At 37.8% G+C, this 13,255-nt stretch overlaps 2 protein-coding genes across 2 annotated transcripts in view; one reads left to right on the top strand and one right to left on the bottom strand.

Moving 5' to 3' along the window:
• Positions 1-2,133, top strand: part of LOC112321442 (disintegrin and metalloproteinase domain-containing protein 2) — a 74,950-nt gene extending 72,817 nt beyond the window's left edge. Inside the window, exon 19 of the mRNA XM_071220148.1 lies at positions 2,100-2,133. Within this exon, the coding sequence (XP_071076249.1) occupies positions 2,100-2,133 (34 nt within the window). The remainder of the gene's footprint in view (positions 1-2,099) is intronic.
• A 5,392-nt stretch (positions 2,134-7,525) lies between these two features.
• LOC139440492 (A disintegrin and metallopeptidase domain 3-like) overlaps positions 7,526-13,255 on the bottom strand; it is a 173,865-nt gene continuing 168,135 nt past the window's right edge. The window contains exons 15-16 of the mRNA XM_071220147.1: positions 7,947-8,050; positions 7,526-7,837 (exon numbers count right to left, since the gene is read on the bottom strand). Coding sequence (XP_071076248.1) covers positions 7,526-7,837; positions 7,947-8,050 — 416 coding nt within the window. The remainder of the gene's footprint in view (positions 7,838-7,946; positions 8,051-13,255) is intronic.

Below are 13,255 nucleotides of genomic sequence, written 5' to 3'. Positions count from 1 at the left end.
AATGTTTTATATTGAATGACTTCATTGTGGAAAAATTGATATCACATACCTGAAGGAAAATATAGTAAAGTAGCAGAAATAAGTAGGGCAAAATTAAAAACTTAAATGTAAGACCCGAAACCATAAAACTCATAGAAGAAATCATAGGCAGTAAAATCTATAGCATTTCTTTTGGCAATATTTTTTCTGAAATATCTCCTTGGTCAAGGGAAACAAAGGAAAAAATAAACAAATGGCACTTCATTAAACTAAAAAGATTTTGGAAACAAAAGGAAACCATTAACAATCTAAAAAGACAACCCACTGAATGGAGTAAGATATTTGGCAGTGATACATCTGGTAATAGCCACAGTTTATAAAAAACTTGGACAACTCAACACAAGAGAAACAAACAATTCAATTTAAAAATGGGCAGGGGACCTAAATAGGTACTTCTACAAAGAGGACATGCCAATGACCAATTATCAGAGAAAGGCAAATTAAAACCACAATAAAATATTACATCACACCTGTCAGAATGGCTATCATGAATACATCAACAAACGAGTGTTGGTGAGGATGTAGAGAAAAGGGAATCCTCATGCATTGTTGATGGAAATGCAGATTGGTGCAGCCACTATGGAAAGCAGTATGGAGCTTCCTCAAAAAACTAAAAATGAAACTACCTTATGACCCAGCAATTCCACTTCTGGGTATATATCTGAAGAAACCCAAAACACTAATTTGAAAGACTATATGCACCTCTATGATCATTACAGCATTATCTATTGAATACAATAGCCAAAATATAGAAGCAATCCATCGATTGATCAATTGATGAGTGGATTAAAAAAATGGTGGTGTGTGTGTGTATATATATATGTGTATGTATATATATTCTATTATATATAGTATATTACTATAGTAATATATTGTTCTTATATTAATAATATATTAATTAATAATATAGCATATTAATAATGATATACTATATATTGCTATATATAGTACTATGTTACTATATATAGTATTACTTAATATCTATTACTACATATAGTAGTATGTATTACTATATAGTAACATATAGTATATATTACTATATAGTATAGTATACATTATATCATATATATTGTATAGTATATATAGTGATATGTACTATATATAATATATAACTGCAATGCATATAGTATATATATTACTATAGTATATTACTATTACTATATATTAGTATGATATATATTAGTATATTACTATTAGTATAGCATATATATTACTATAGTATATACAGTATATATATTACTATATAGTATATAGTATATATTTTATATTATATAGTATAATAGACTATTGTTTGCCATAAAAGCGAATGAAATTTTACCATTTGCAATAGCATGGATGAACATAGAGGGTATTATGCTCAGTGAGATAATTCTGTCAGAGAAAGACAACTACCACGTGATTTTACATACATGTGGAATCTAAAGAACAAAATAAATAAACAAAATTGGAACAGACTCATAAAGAGAACAGACTAATAGTTGCCAGAAGGGGTCGGGTTTGGAGGACTGGGTGTAAAAGGTGAAGGGATTAAGAAGCACAAATTGGTCATTAGGAAATAGTCAGGGGGATGTCAAGCACAGCATAGGGAACACAGTCAATGATATTGTAGTAACTGTGTGTGGTACCAGGTGGGCACTGGAAATATCAGGATAAAATATATGATTGTCTAACCACTATGCTGTACATCTGAAACTAATCCAAAATAATATTGAATGGAACCTGTAATTGAAAACATAAGTAAATACATAAAAGAAATAAATAGGGTAGAAGATAAGTGGCAAACAAATTTAAAGTTATTTAGCTAATCATGTTTTAAATATGAAAGTGACCTGAGTTCATTTTCAGGTAAACTTACGTTGCTGTGCTTTTTTCTCATGTTAGTCTTACTCACCAGCTGAGAGATAATTTCAGTGCTAAGACAGTCTCAAGTAGTGGCTGTTTCCAGATCTCAGATGGGAATTCAAAACTGTTTCAATACTAACAGGGGATACAGAGTTTTGTACAGCAATCTTTGAAGAAAATATAATTTTAAGTGATTATATTTGTTTTTAAATGTACAGGGAAGTTGAAAGTGAGACTGAAACCAAAGAGTAACCTAGAAAACAGAGAATTGATGAGATCATAGTGAGTATCAAATATTTCACAGATGAGATGGAGAGGCAGAAAATTTAATGTATTATGTAAATATAAATAACATAAATGTATATTAAATGGTAGTAGTCATACAGATGCATAGAATGAAAATTAAATTGGATAATATTTTTCAATGATGTAAGCTACATTATACATTAGCAAACTATAAATGACCTTCAATTTGTCATTTAAAATTTCTTGCAGTGTTATCTTTTAAATTTTTTTCCTAATGTCGAATTCTTTAGCACTTGTGTATTTAAATGTTGGTTTAGAATAAATTACATTATGGAACTCTATAATAAGGTTCCCCTCATGCTATTTGTTGAATTAACCACCATTTTTAACTTGATTGGGCATATAAGTGACTTTTTTCCCTTTATTCTTCCACAGTAATTATCTTCAATGGACAGGAAAAACGGAAAAGAAAAAGCACATGTCTTGCCTGATTGCCTGGGATTCAAAACCTGCAAATTATTGTTTTGACCTGACAAGAAAAAAAATTGAAGTTTTCATGTATAACTTGGCTATATTATACTATTAAAAATTATATAACATACATATATATTACTTAATTCTACAGACACTTAATTGTTTATGAGTGTTTATATTACACATTTTTAAAGTTATCTCGTACTAATTCTGCTAGTCAGTAGAAACAAACTGATAATCAGCAGACATGAGATGAGAAAATGTTATAATAAATGCAATGCCATGATTAAAAGCCACTGTTACATTTTAAATTGCAAAATTATGTAGTTTTGTTACTATTTGATGGTCTACAACCACTCAAAAGAAAGCTTGGTAGTTTTTAATATTGAAAGCATTAGTAGAGATAAAGAAGAATATATCATAATATAAATTGTCAGTTTAACAGAAAGCTACAATAATACATATGCATTAGTGAGTATTCTCCAGAGAAACAGAACCAATAGGTGAAGACAGATCAATAGATTAGATAGATAGATAGATAGATAGATAGATAGATAGATAGATAGATGATAGATAGATAGATAGATAGATAGATAGATAATAGATAGAGAGATGATATGCAGCTGAAGAGATTTATTATAGAAATTCGGTTACATGGTTATGGAGGCCAAGAAGTCCCATAATCCGCCACCTACAAGTTGGAGAACAAGAAAAGTTGGTGGTGTAATTCAGCATGAGTTTGAAGGCCTGACAGTGGGGATCCTATGGTGTAAGTCCCAGGCTGAGTCCAAAAACCCAAGACCCAGGAGTGCCAATGGATAACCAAGGGCAGGAAAAGATGGATGCCTCAGCTCGAGCAGAGAGCAAATTCACCCTTTCTCCATTTTTGTTCTACTTAGGCTCTCGTGGGATTGGATGATGCCTCTTTGCATTGATGATGATAATCTTCATTCAGTCTAATGACTCAAATACAAATCTCTTCCAAAGACATACCTGTAGACACATGCACACATAATGTTTTGTCAGATATCTGGGCACCCCTAAGTTAACACACAAAATTAATCATCACAAGTGTACCCCTTGTCACCTTGGCACCTATATGCATCTCCTGAAACCTTATTAATCTCCAAATAGAGACATAACTCTGCCTAACATGACATGACTATCCTGCATGCAACCAGAAATGCACTAATTCCTCCCCCAGGAGAGAAAATACAGTCCTTGAATAATGTTTACTCTTCTCCAGATATCTCATAACTTAAATACTATGATGTAATGTTAACAATACTTAAATACTGATACAAAGTCTGCACATCTTATGTTACATGGCAGGGGAATAAGAGAGGAAAGAAAACAAAGGTATTTATTTAATGTATGTATATACACATAAGTATATTCATAACAAAACAAGGAGGAAATACGACATTACTCGTCCTTTTTGTAACTGGTCATGTCATTGTAGCTGGCATTTATAACTACCTAATTCTACTACCCATTCTGCATTCCCTTTGACTTCATGCCCCTGAGCCGGTTTGGTGAGTCAAACCTTCACTTCTAAAGGCCTGGGCCATTATTAGTCCTGTCTTGACTGAGTTGTAGTTTTCCATTGACTTTAATTACAGGGTATGCTAATACAAAGAGACATCCTAAAAGATCTCCTATATCCCAGCCATACTGTTTCTTACCTCATACTACTTACCACTGTGGAGTAGTAGTCCAGTTTCCTCTTGGTAGTCAAAATCAACCACCTCAGCCAACACCTTAACTCTCTTCTTTGCCTGTTCAATCAGAGGGATGAGGAACCCAAAGTAACCAGGTGGCAGTCTTAACTTTTAGTTCAAGGAATCATTGTGTCTCCTGATGGAAACATTTCTCCTTCTGAAACGAAGACCTCTAGGCTAGCAGAGCTGAAAGTCATGAACACAGGAAGCAAAAAATTTGCTATTTTGTCACTCAGGGTAACACCGAGTGGTGCCACTTCTATTCTCACTCTCTGATTCCTGAACCCATGAATCCTGTCTGTGGGAGGAGAGCAATGTATTAGATACTGATTCAGAGCACATACAGTCCTCTGGAGAACCTTGCCCCAGTCCTGGAAGCTATTGTCACCTAGCGGGCACCACAATTGGGTGTCTGAAAGGCCATTCCACCATTCTTTCAAGACAGCTGCTTCCAGGGGGTGAGGAACTTATAAGGTGGGGCACCACCACACTTCTTTTGCTGTATAGTTAGTTTCTTGATCAGAAGCAATGCTGAGCAGAATACCATGATGGTGGGTAAGGCATTTGGTAAGTCCGTGAATGGTAGTTTGGGCAGAAGCTTTATATGTAAGGAAGGCAGATCTGAATCCAGGGTAAGTTTGTATTCCAATAAGGAAAAAACACTGCCCTGTCCATGATGGAAGTGGTCCAACATGATCAGCCTGCCACCAGTTTAGCTTACTGATCATCCCAGTGAATGATATCATATCTGGAGCTCAGTGATGATGGATTGGGAACTCAGCAGTGACTGTAGCCAGGTTAGGCGTGGTGAGTAAAATTTCTTGTTGCTGAGCCCATCTGTAACCTCCGCCCTTGCCTCCATGACCATAGTGAGCTCACTGGGTGATAACAGGTATTGCTAGGTATAGAGGCTGACTAGTACCCACAGAATGGGTCTTCCTTTCCACCAGATTATTGAAATCCTCCTCTGATGAGGTCACCCTTTAGTGAGCATCCACATGGGACCTGACAGACCTAGGTAGGCCCTAGGAGAAATGGAAAATCACCAGGATGGAAAACTGTACTGTGGGAAACTGTAGCCTGGGAAAATGCCTGCCTGGGAAACTGCCTGCTGACCCTACCCAGGACAAACAGATGCCTGGCTAAGATTAGGGTCTGGGGTCGGCCTATCCAGCATAACAGGATGCAGCTTTAACTTGAGCCTGACAAGATGTATCAAGAACAATGGTCAGCAGAAATGGCACCCAGCAACCAGCTCTAGCCAATCAGACTCTGACACCCCAACCAGGTACTCATCATGGGCTTTTGCACTTAAAAGCCCTGCCCTAAGAACAATCGAGTGAGTCTTAAGCTCCCTTGGTTGGCTCCACTTTTCCTTATTCTCGGCTAATAGACCCTGCTACCTTAGCTCACTGCATCCATCTGGTTTGTTGACTGACTCCGACCTAACAGGAACCAAATATCTTTAAGATCTTTGCCCATTCAGAGATGTCTATCCACATATTATCTTCACATTTTTGCCCATTCATAAGGATCTATCCACATACTTCCCCCCACCCATCTCTTTGTCACTTCCATTCATGTTTTTTCCAAGTCCCTGACCATCCAGCCAAACTACATTGACATATAATCACACATCTGGCTATTTCTCTTATCAAACAAGGTGCACAACCATGTACACTGTCCTAAGTTCTTCCCTCCTGGTAGGGTTTCCTTTCACCATTGTCCTTTAGGAATGTCTAAGAGGAGCTATCGTGCTGCGGCTGTCCACTTTCAGGTGGTGCCTGCATATCGTATAGAATCACCTGTAAACTAAGCTCAAATCTTCCTTTGTCAGTTAAAGGTAGGAACCCCACTATGAGGCTATAAATGCAAGCTGGGAGAATTTTGATTCACTCACACCAGATGGCTATTACTGTGTTGACTGCTGTCATTTTTTTTATTCGACAGTCTAAGGAAAAAGAGCTCAGTGTGCCCCTGACTAAACAGGCAGATATTACATATTTTAAAAAGTTCTTGTGGCACACCAGTTGAAAATTGCCGGCTTAAAACTTTCAATTTTAAAAACCAAAATAAATCACGTAAGTGAAATTATGTAGGCTTGTGTCTGCTGATTCTTCCACCTGCTTGGAAGGATCACTTCAGTAGAAAACAAGTACTTTAGCCTCTTTTGAGCCTGGGAGGCTGTAACATCCAACATGAAAACATTATATTGTCCACTGTTCTGCCCACCCTCAGATGCCCGTGGCCATGTTAACTGCTTCCATCTCCAGAGAGGACACCTAGAGTCCACACTTCTCAGTAGCTCACGATTCACCTCCCTATCCATTCCAGACTTTGTATTTTGAAGTGCTGCTAGGCAAGGCCAGTCTCAAACCCCTAGATGGTCTCTAGCATCCATTCCATCCTTAAGGAACTGCTCAGATTGAGTTCCTGGTCATTGGTAACTGTTCTGTCTCCAGGAAATGCTTCTGTGGGTTCATGTAATTTGAGATCGAGGACATATCTTTGCTCTTTAGGGGCACCCGGACTTGCTGCTCTTCTTTACTTGAACCTGAGCTTTTCCAGGTAAGATTATCTTGCTTTATTGTCCCCTCTCCCTGTGTTGCTCTCACTGAGCTAGATGCACTTCTGCACACCTCAGACCATTACACACTGATTGGAAGACCATCAGCCTACCTGGAGATAATTAGGACCTACAGATTCTTCATCGGTACACGAAGATGTTCCTGGGTCAGCAGTGAGAGTACCTCACCACGGAGGCCAAGAGTTTCCTTTCTAAATGTCCGTCAACTAATGGATAGATTTAAAAATGTGGTTTATCCATACAATGGAATATTTTTCAGCCATAACATGGTTACAAGTGGATGAAACTCGAAACCATTATGCTATGCTAAGTGAATAAAGCCAATCACCCCCCAAAGAACCACACCATTTATTATTCATTTGTATGAAATATCCCAAACAGGTACATTTATGGAGAAAAAGATCAGTGTTTGTTTAGGGCTAGAACGGGGGCCTGAAGATGAAGAGCTGGGACGTGGGTGGCAAAGGGTTTAAACAATGTAACTTTACCCGAACAAACCAAATGTAAAGAAAAACGAACGCTCCTATCTGGGGTTTATTTTCCTGGCCCTGTGGCAGGGGCCCAACCAATTAGGTTCCCGAAGGGTGGGCCAGCTAGGGCAGAACGCAACTGCAGCTCACCCAGAGCCCTGGCGCTGCGCGCTGTTGTGCTGAGTACCCCCGCCCGCGAGCCGCAGGGTTGCCCAACGGCTTTCAGGCTGGGCGGCGGCCCTGCGCTCTGGCCCAGCCATGCTGCTTCTCCTTGTGCTGCTCGCTGAGCTTGGAAAGCTGCACGCCAGCATGGGTAAGACCACGGGAGCCTGGACTACTTCTTCTGCCCCTGAGCAGGGCTGAGCTCTTTCTGGAGAACAATTTCCTGTAGCTTGGGACCCCTGCCACACCCCCTTCCTGGATCCCTGCTGACGCCCTCCTCCATCTCTCCCAAACCCCTAGAGCAAGGGCAGGTGACTGATGATGTTAGCCAAGGCCAACGGTCTGCATCAGGGGTCCAGGGTCTCAGCAGCTGAGAGACTCAGCTGGGCTTCCTGGCTCACTTACTCTGTGGCTGTTGGATTTAAGGGTACGTGTACTGCGCTTAAATTCATTCCGCAGAGTCCGGAGGGAAATAATCCCAGCACAGTTCTGTAAGGAACAGGATGGTCCTGTAAGGAACAGGATGGCCCTGTAGAACTACCGTGTCCCATTTTTGTTTGTTTCTGTCTTAGCAATTTTCAGTGTGCCCTTGAAAATGTAGTGAAAGCTTTGGACCAAGAAGGAGGGAGAACATATATAAATACATTTTCTGACAGCTTTAGTCGCCACCGTGGTGGACTCAGTGAAGAGCCCGTTCTTGAGTGAGATGATTGTTGCTGCAAACAACCCCATTTTCTTACTGCAGGTTCTGAGGGAATATTCCTGCACCTCACAGTCCCACAGAAAATAAGGTCAAATGAGAGTGAAGGAGCAAAGAGGCAGGTAAATATTTGTTTTACATTTTAAAATTGTAAGACTATTTTTCTCGACCTTTGTATCGTCAGGTCGTACTGATTTGTACTTATTTGCAAAACAAAATGTTTTCAAGCTGCTATTTTGTCTCAGTATATTGCGATCCTCCGTGTTACACCTCTGCGCTGACTCCTGTGCCTTCCTTTCATCTTTTCATCTCTCAGACATACTCTTTCATAATTTTCAAGAAAATGCTGGTAGAAATGGTACAGGAAAAATACTGGTAGAAAAAAATCAATATGAAATAAGTGTGACAGTGTTCCAGCCACAGAGAGATTGATCTCGAGCAAAATTTAGACCAACAAAATTTTGAAACAGAAACATCAGACTTAGTAGAAATATGGCCAAGGGAAGAAAGAAGAAAAGGAAAAATAAAATGTCACGTTTTACCTATTATGATGATATTATAATAAATAAATATTAACTGGAAAGCAAAGTTGAAAAAATGCTTACCAGCCATATAAAAAAGAAATTATATCGAAGGCATTTAGTCTTGAATATTTCAAATTGGTGCAGTTATGTTTTATATTAGAAACCAAGAATCATAATGCAGGAATTTAGATTTTCATGAGGTTAAATTGGTGTGGTCAACGTATGGTAACTGTGAAGAAAAAATCATGTTGGAACAATTTTTGGAATAAGAATAAGTAAAAAATTAAGAATTCATAACTATTTTGTCATATAGTAATGGAACCTATAAGATTTTGTTCCATTACTGAACAATAATATAAAAGGAAAATGTATGTGAAATTATAATTGAAAACAACAATAATTTTAAATAAATTATTTAAAACAATAAATACATTATTAATTTTAATAAATTATTAATAAATACATTTTTCTTTGGCAAAGTAGTATTTTTATATACTAATCTTATTTAATTCTCAGGTCAACCTTCTGAACAAGGGTATGGGTACATACATGACATAAATGATAAATATACATCTCATATATGTATTTAATAAAGAGGATTCACAATATTAAGTTAAGCTACAACATTCAGGACAGGGAACTTAATTTTGAATGTATGACTCCAATTCCATTACAAGTACTACCTTCGCTTGAAAAATTAGTTACAAAAAGATTTTTTCTGATTTGTTTCTAAGAATTTGTACATTGTCATTGCATGATCACTTTAAACTTTAAATTGTTTTAAATTGCCTTTCACAAAACATACAGCAAGTATGCAGGGCTTGGAATGCTTTTACTCTGAAGTATTTAATACCTCTTTATGTTTTTTGAATGGGCTTTATGCAATTCCAGAAGCCATTTTCCTGTGATAAATATATGATTAATGTTCTCCTTTCATTTCTTACAGTAGACCTCCCTTTACCTGTCTTGTTTCTTCCTTTAATTCCAGATTACCCCGTGTCTTTTTTGTGTTATTAAACATACAAAAGATTCTTTTTCATGGACTTTCAGTTTATCATGAAAACTACACATTCTGCTAAAGAAGTGGCTTTTATGGTGGGATATTGCAGGACTGAACACTGGTGCCCAACTTTCTAAGGCTTATCTGAATATATTTGTGGAAGCTCTAGGTGCTGCTGTTGGTATAACACTGGGAAGAAACTCCAGCCGAGGAGAGATGACTGCCTTTCAATGCCTTCCCGCTGAAGGCCATTGGGAACACACCTGTAGTTACACAAGTTAGGTTTATTAATCAAGGCAGTGAGGGACAACACTCACCGCGGAGAACCGTGGGGCATCTCAGTGAGGGTGTGTTAGAAAGCCTTCAAAAGATTCCAGCTTCTGTTAAAGGATTTGTGCGACGTTTGAGGAAGCAGGCCTTTGCTCTGGTTTGGATGTGGTCAGTCGGAAGTAGAGATAATTCTATGATTGTGTATCTTAGTAAATCTTATCTAAGACTAGAAAACTCCCACAGCTGTAGTTGGTTAAAAAGAAGCAACCACTCATGCTAGTCCAACAAGGGCATAATGGCTCCTTTTTTCTGACTTAGAAAATGTTTGTACTTGCTTTGCAGTCAGACGTGGTTATGCAGTGATCTTGTGTCTGCCTGGATGCCCAGTTTCTCACAGAGGCTGTGTGTGGCCTTGATGTTCTGTAAAAAAGTTCACGTTCAACAGCAGAGCACCAAGGCTGGTACCAAGGCAGCTCTTCAGGGTCCGCCCTGCTTTTCTAGTTCTCACCCTTTGTCTATTCCTCATATATACTATAACAACAACAATTTTATGTATATCAAAATTTATATAAATACATTTATGTTAGATCATAGTAAGCATTAATCAGGCATGTAAGGAGGTGTTGAAATCAGATGACAGCAAAAGACAAGTGAGACGTGCATGTATATTTAAGGTTAAGTTATCGTGGAAGAGTTTGAGAATAACCATCTAAACAAAATAGTTATTTCAGCTGATTTGGTGACTTAAGGTAATACCTTTTGTATCCTGTACACTGTTAGAGTAGCTAAATAAGGAGGCCATTAGACTGAGGTGGCTCTAGTGCCTGTAGTCACCTGCATAAGCAAACCCCACTTTAGAAACTTGACCTAATCTTATCTCCTCTACTACCTTTATGATGCAAAATCCTTATCCGCTTGGTAAAAGAGTGAAGAGGTTTTTGGCCTGAGGGCTCTGGAAATAACCCACACCACTGAGAAAGGCACGGGGAAAGAGGTCTAATTCTGAAGGAAGAGTAAGGAATATTTGCTAGGCCCAGTATTATATTTTCAGTTCTGGGTTATTAGGCTTCTTACTCTCTGAGTCTGGTACTTCCTGGGTGTTTCCAGACATAAGCAGCACTAGCCTCTCGTACGCTCACACACTCTCTTCTCTCAAAATCAGAGATCTTTCTTAAAGTTGGTTTTTCTTGAAAAGATTTTGTGGGTTTGCTAGTGCAGATGTCTGCCTGCCTTTGCGGGGTCCTCTGACCCCGCTATTCCCGGATGTCTCCACATCAGGGTGAGGACCACTGTTACTGTGATTGAACCCGGGTTTGGCTACCTGCTGCAACAAAAGCCAAACTCGTGAGACAGGTGCCGGTGAAAAACAAAAGAAGTTTTATTCAAATTGCCCTCAATTCAAGAAGATGGGGAACTTGTGTCCTCAGAAAAACCCATCTTAAAATTTCAGTGCAGGTGGAAGTTTTTATAAGAATGTAGAGGGAAAGCAGGACAAAGATCAGGGAGGGACCTTGCTGCTTCTCCTGAGAAGGGAGAGCATGGGAAAGGGAGGGGCTTCCTCCGGGAGAGAGGTGCTCTCTCTCTCCAAACAGGAATGTGTAGATTTACTGCAGACACTTGTGGATTTTCATGGCTGGAGCCGACCAGTCTCTTCTCCTCCAAAGCCAACTTCTCTAAGCTGTAAAAAAGGCTACATAAGGGGCAAAACCACAAGGTTCTCTTTATACATTCTGAGGAAACAAAGGATGGGTTGTAGCCTTGAGAAAATGTAGCTTAATCGAAATGTTAAATTATGGTTGCATCACAAATAAGCCTGTGTTGCATTAAGGCTCTTATTCCTGGAGCTGCAGCAGTTCTGACTAGCTTTGGTCTCTCAAGTCTTCATTCCTCATGCATTTATAGGAAGAAGACTGACGTGGTTCAAGGTACACTTGATAGTATGTATGTATGTGTTGATAAATTCATTTTATCGCATTTAGCATTGAATTTTAGCCTGCAGTCAGGGCCCATTCATCTTGACTAGAAAATATATATTTTTTCAAATAGAAATGACTAATTTATAGTATTAATGATGCTCAAATTATCTTTCCAAAATGTGACCTTCAGTTTTTTCTTTTCAAAGAGCCATCCCTACATATTAAATTCATTACCCTAATCCTGAATTCGTAATAATAATAAATTCCTTCTATTTTGAATTATAAATTCTGAAGAATATGTTAATTTTTAAAATGGGCTGAGTCTTTCTTGACATAAGTAAAAATAGTTTTGGTATGCATATATATATTTTTAAAGATTTTATTTCTTTATTTTTAGAGAGAAAGGAACAGAGGGAGGAAGAGAAGGAGAGAAACATCACATCGATGGGTTGCCTTTCGTACATACCCCAACTGGGGACTGAACCACAACCCAGACATGGGCCCTAACTGGGAATCAAACCAGCAACCTTTTGCTTTGTGGGACAATGCTGAACTAACTAAGCCACACCAGTCAAGGCTGCTTTGTATATTTTTGATTTATTAAATCATCTTTATTAATTTTTTTGTTTTAGGTGATTTATATTATTACAATTGATGAAAAACCATACACTCTGCATCTCACAAAACAGTAAGATATAATTTTCCCTTAAAGCTTAAATTTTACTTGCTACTATTTAAATAAAATAATGAAGAAAAATGCACACTGTTTAATCAATCCATTTTCAGTGTAGGATTCATTAGGTCTTGAATCTTAGATCTATGAGAATGTTGCATTTGATTATTCAGGTTTTTATTTTCAAATTTAGAAATAAGCTAAATACATATTTATAAATCTTTATACATATTTATACATCTTTAAATGGAGTTGTAAAGATGCTGAACCCAAGAATTGTGATAGATATTATGTCTGATGGAAACTCAAACATTGAACACATCAAGTGGTTATTGGTGGGAAGTTCAACTGGTGCCATACATCTTATGGATGTTTAACTATATATGTATTTATTTTCTACTTTATGTGGCACACTGTATATATCATAAAACTCAGTCAAGTGTATAGTTACATAATTTTTAGTAATTTTATGTAGTATTGCAACCATCAACCATAAATCATTTTTAGAACATTTCATTCCCTGCTTAAGATCTCTCATGCCATTTCACACCTCATCTCTGTTTCTTACCACCACTCCTGGTAACAACCTGTATACTTTCTGTCTCCTATTCTGTATTTTCTCAACCTTTCA

Source organism: Desmodus rotundus, chromosome 13 (genome assembly GCF_022682495.2).
Source record: "Desmodus rotundus isolate HL8 chromosome 13, HLdesRot8A.1, whole genome shotgun sequence".
Taxonomy (NCBI): domain Eukaryota; kingdom Metazoa; phylum Chordata; class Mammalia; order Chiroptera; family Phyllostomidae; genus Desmodus; species Desmodus rotundus.
The sequence above is the reverse complement of the archived record's forward strand: the minus strand, read 5'-3'. Positions and strand labels throughout refer to the sequence as shown.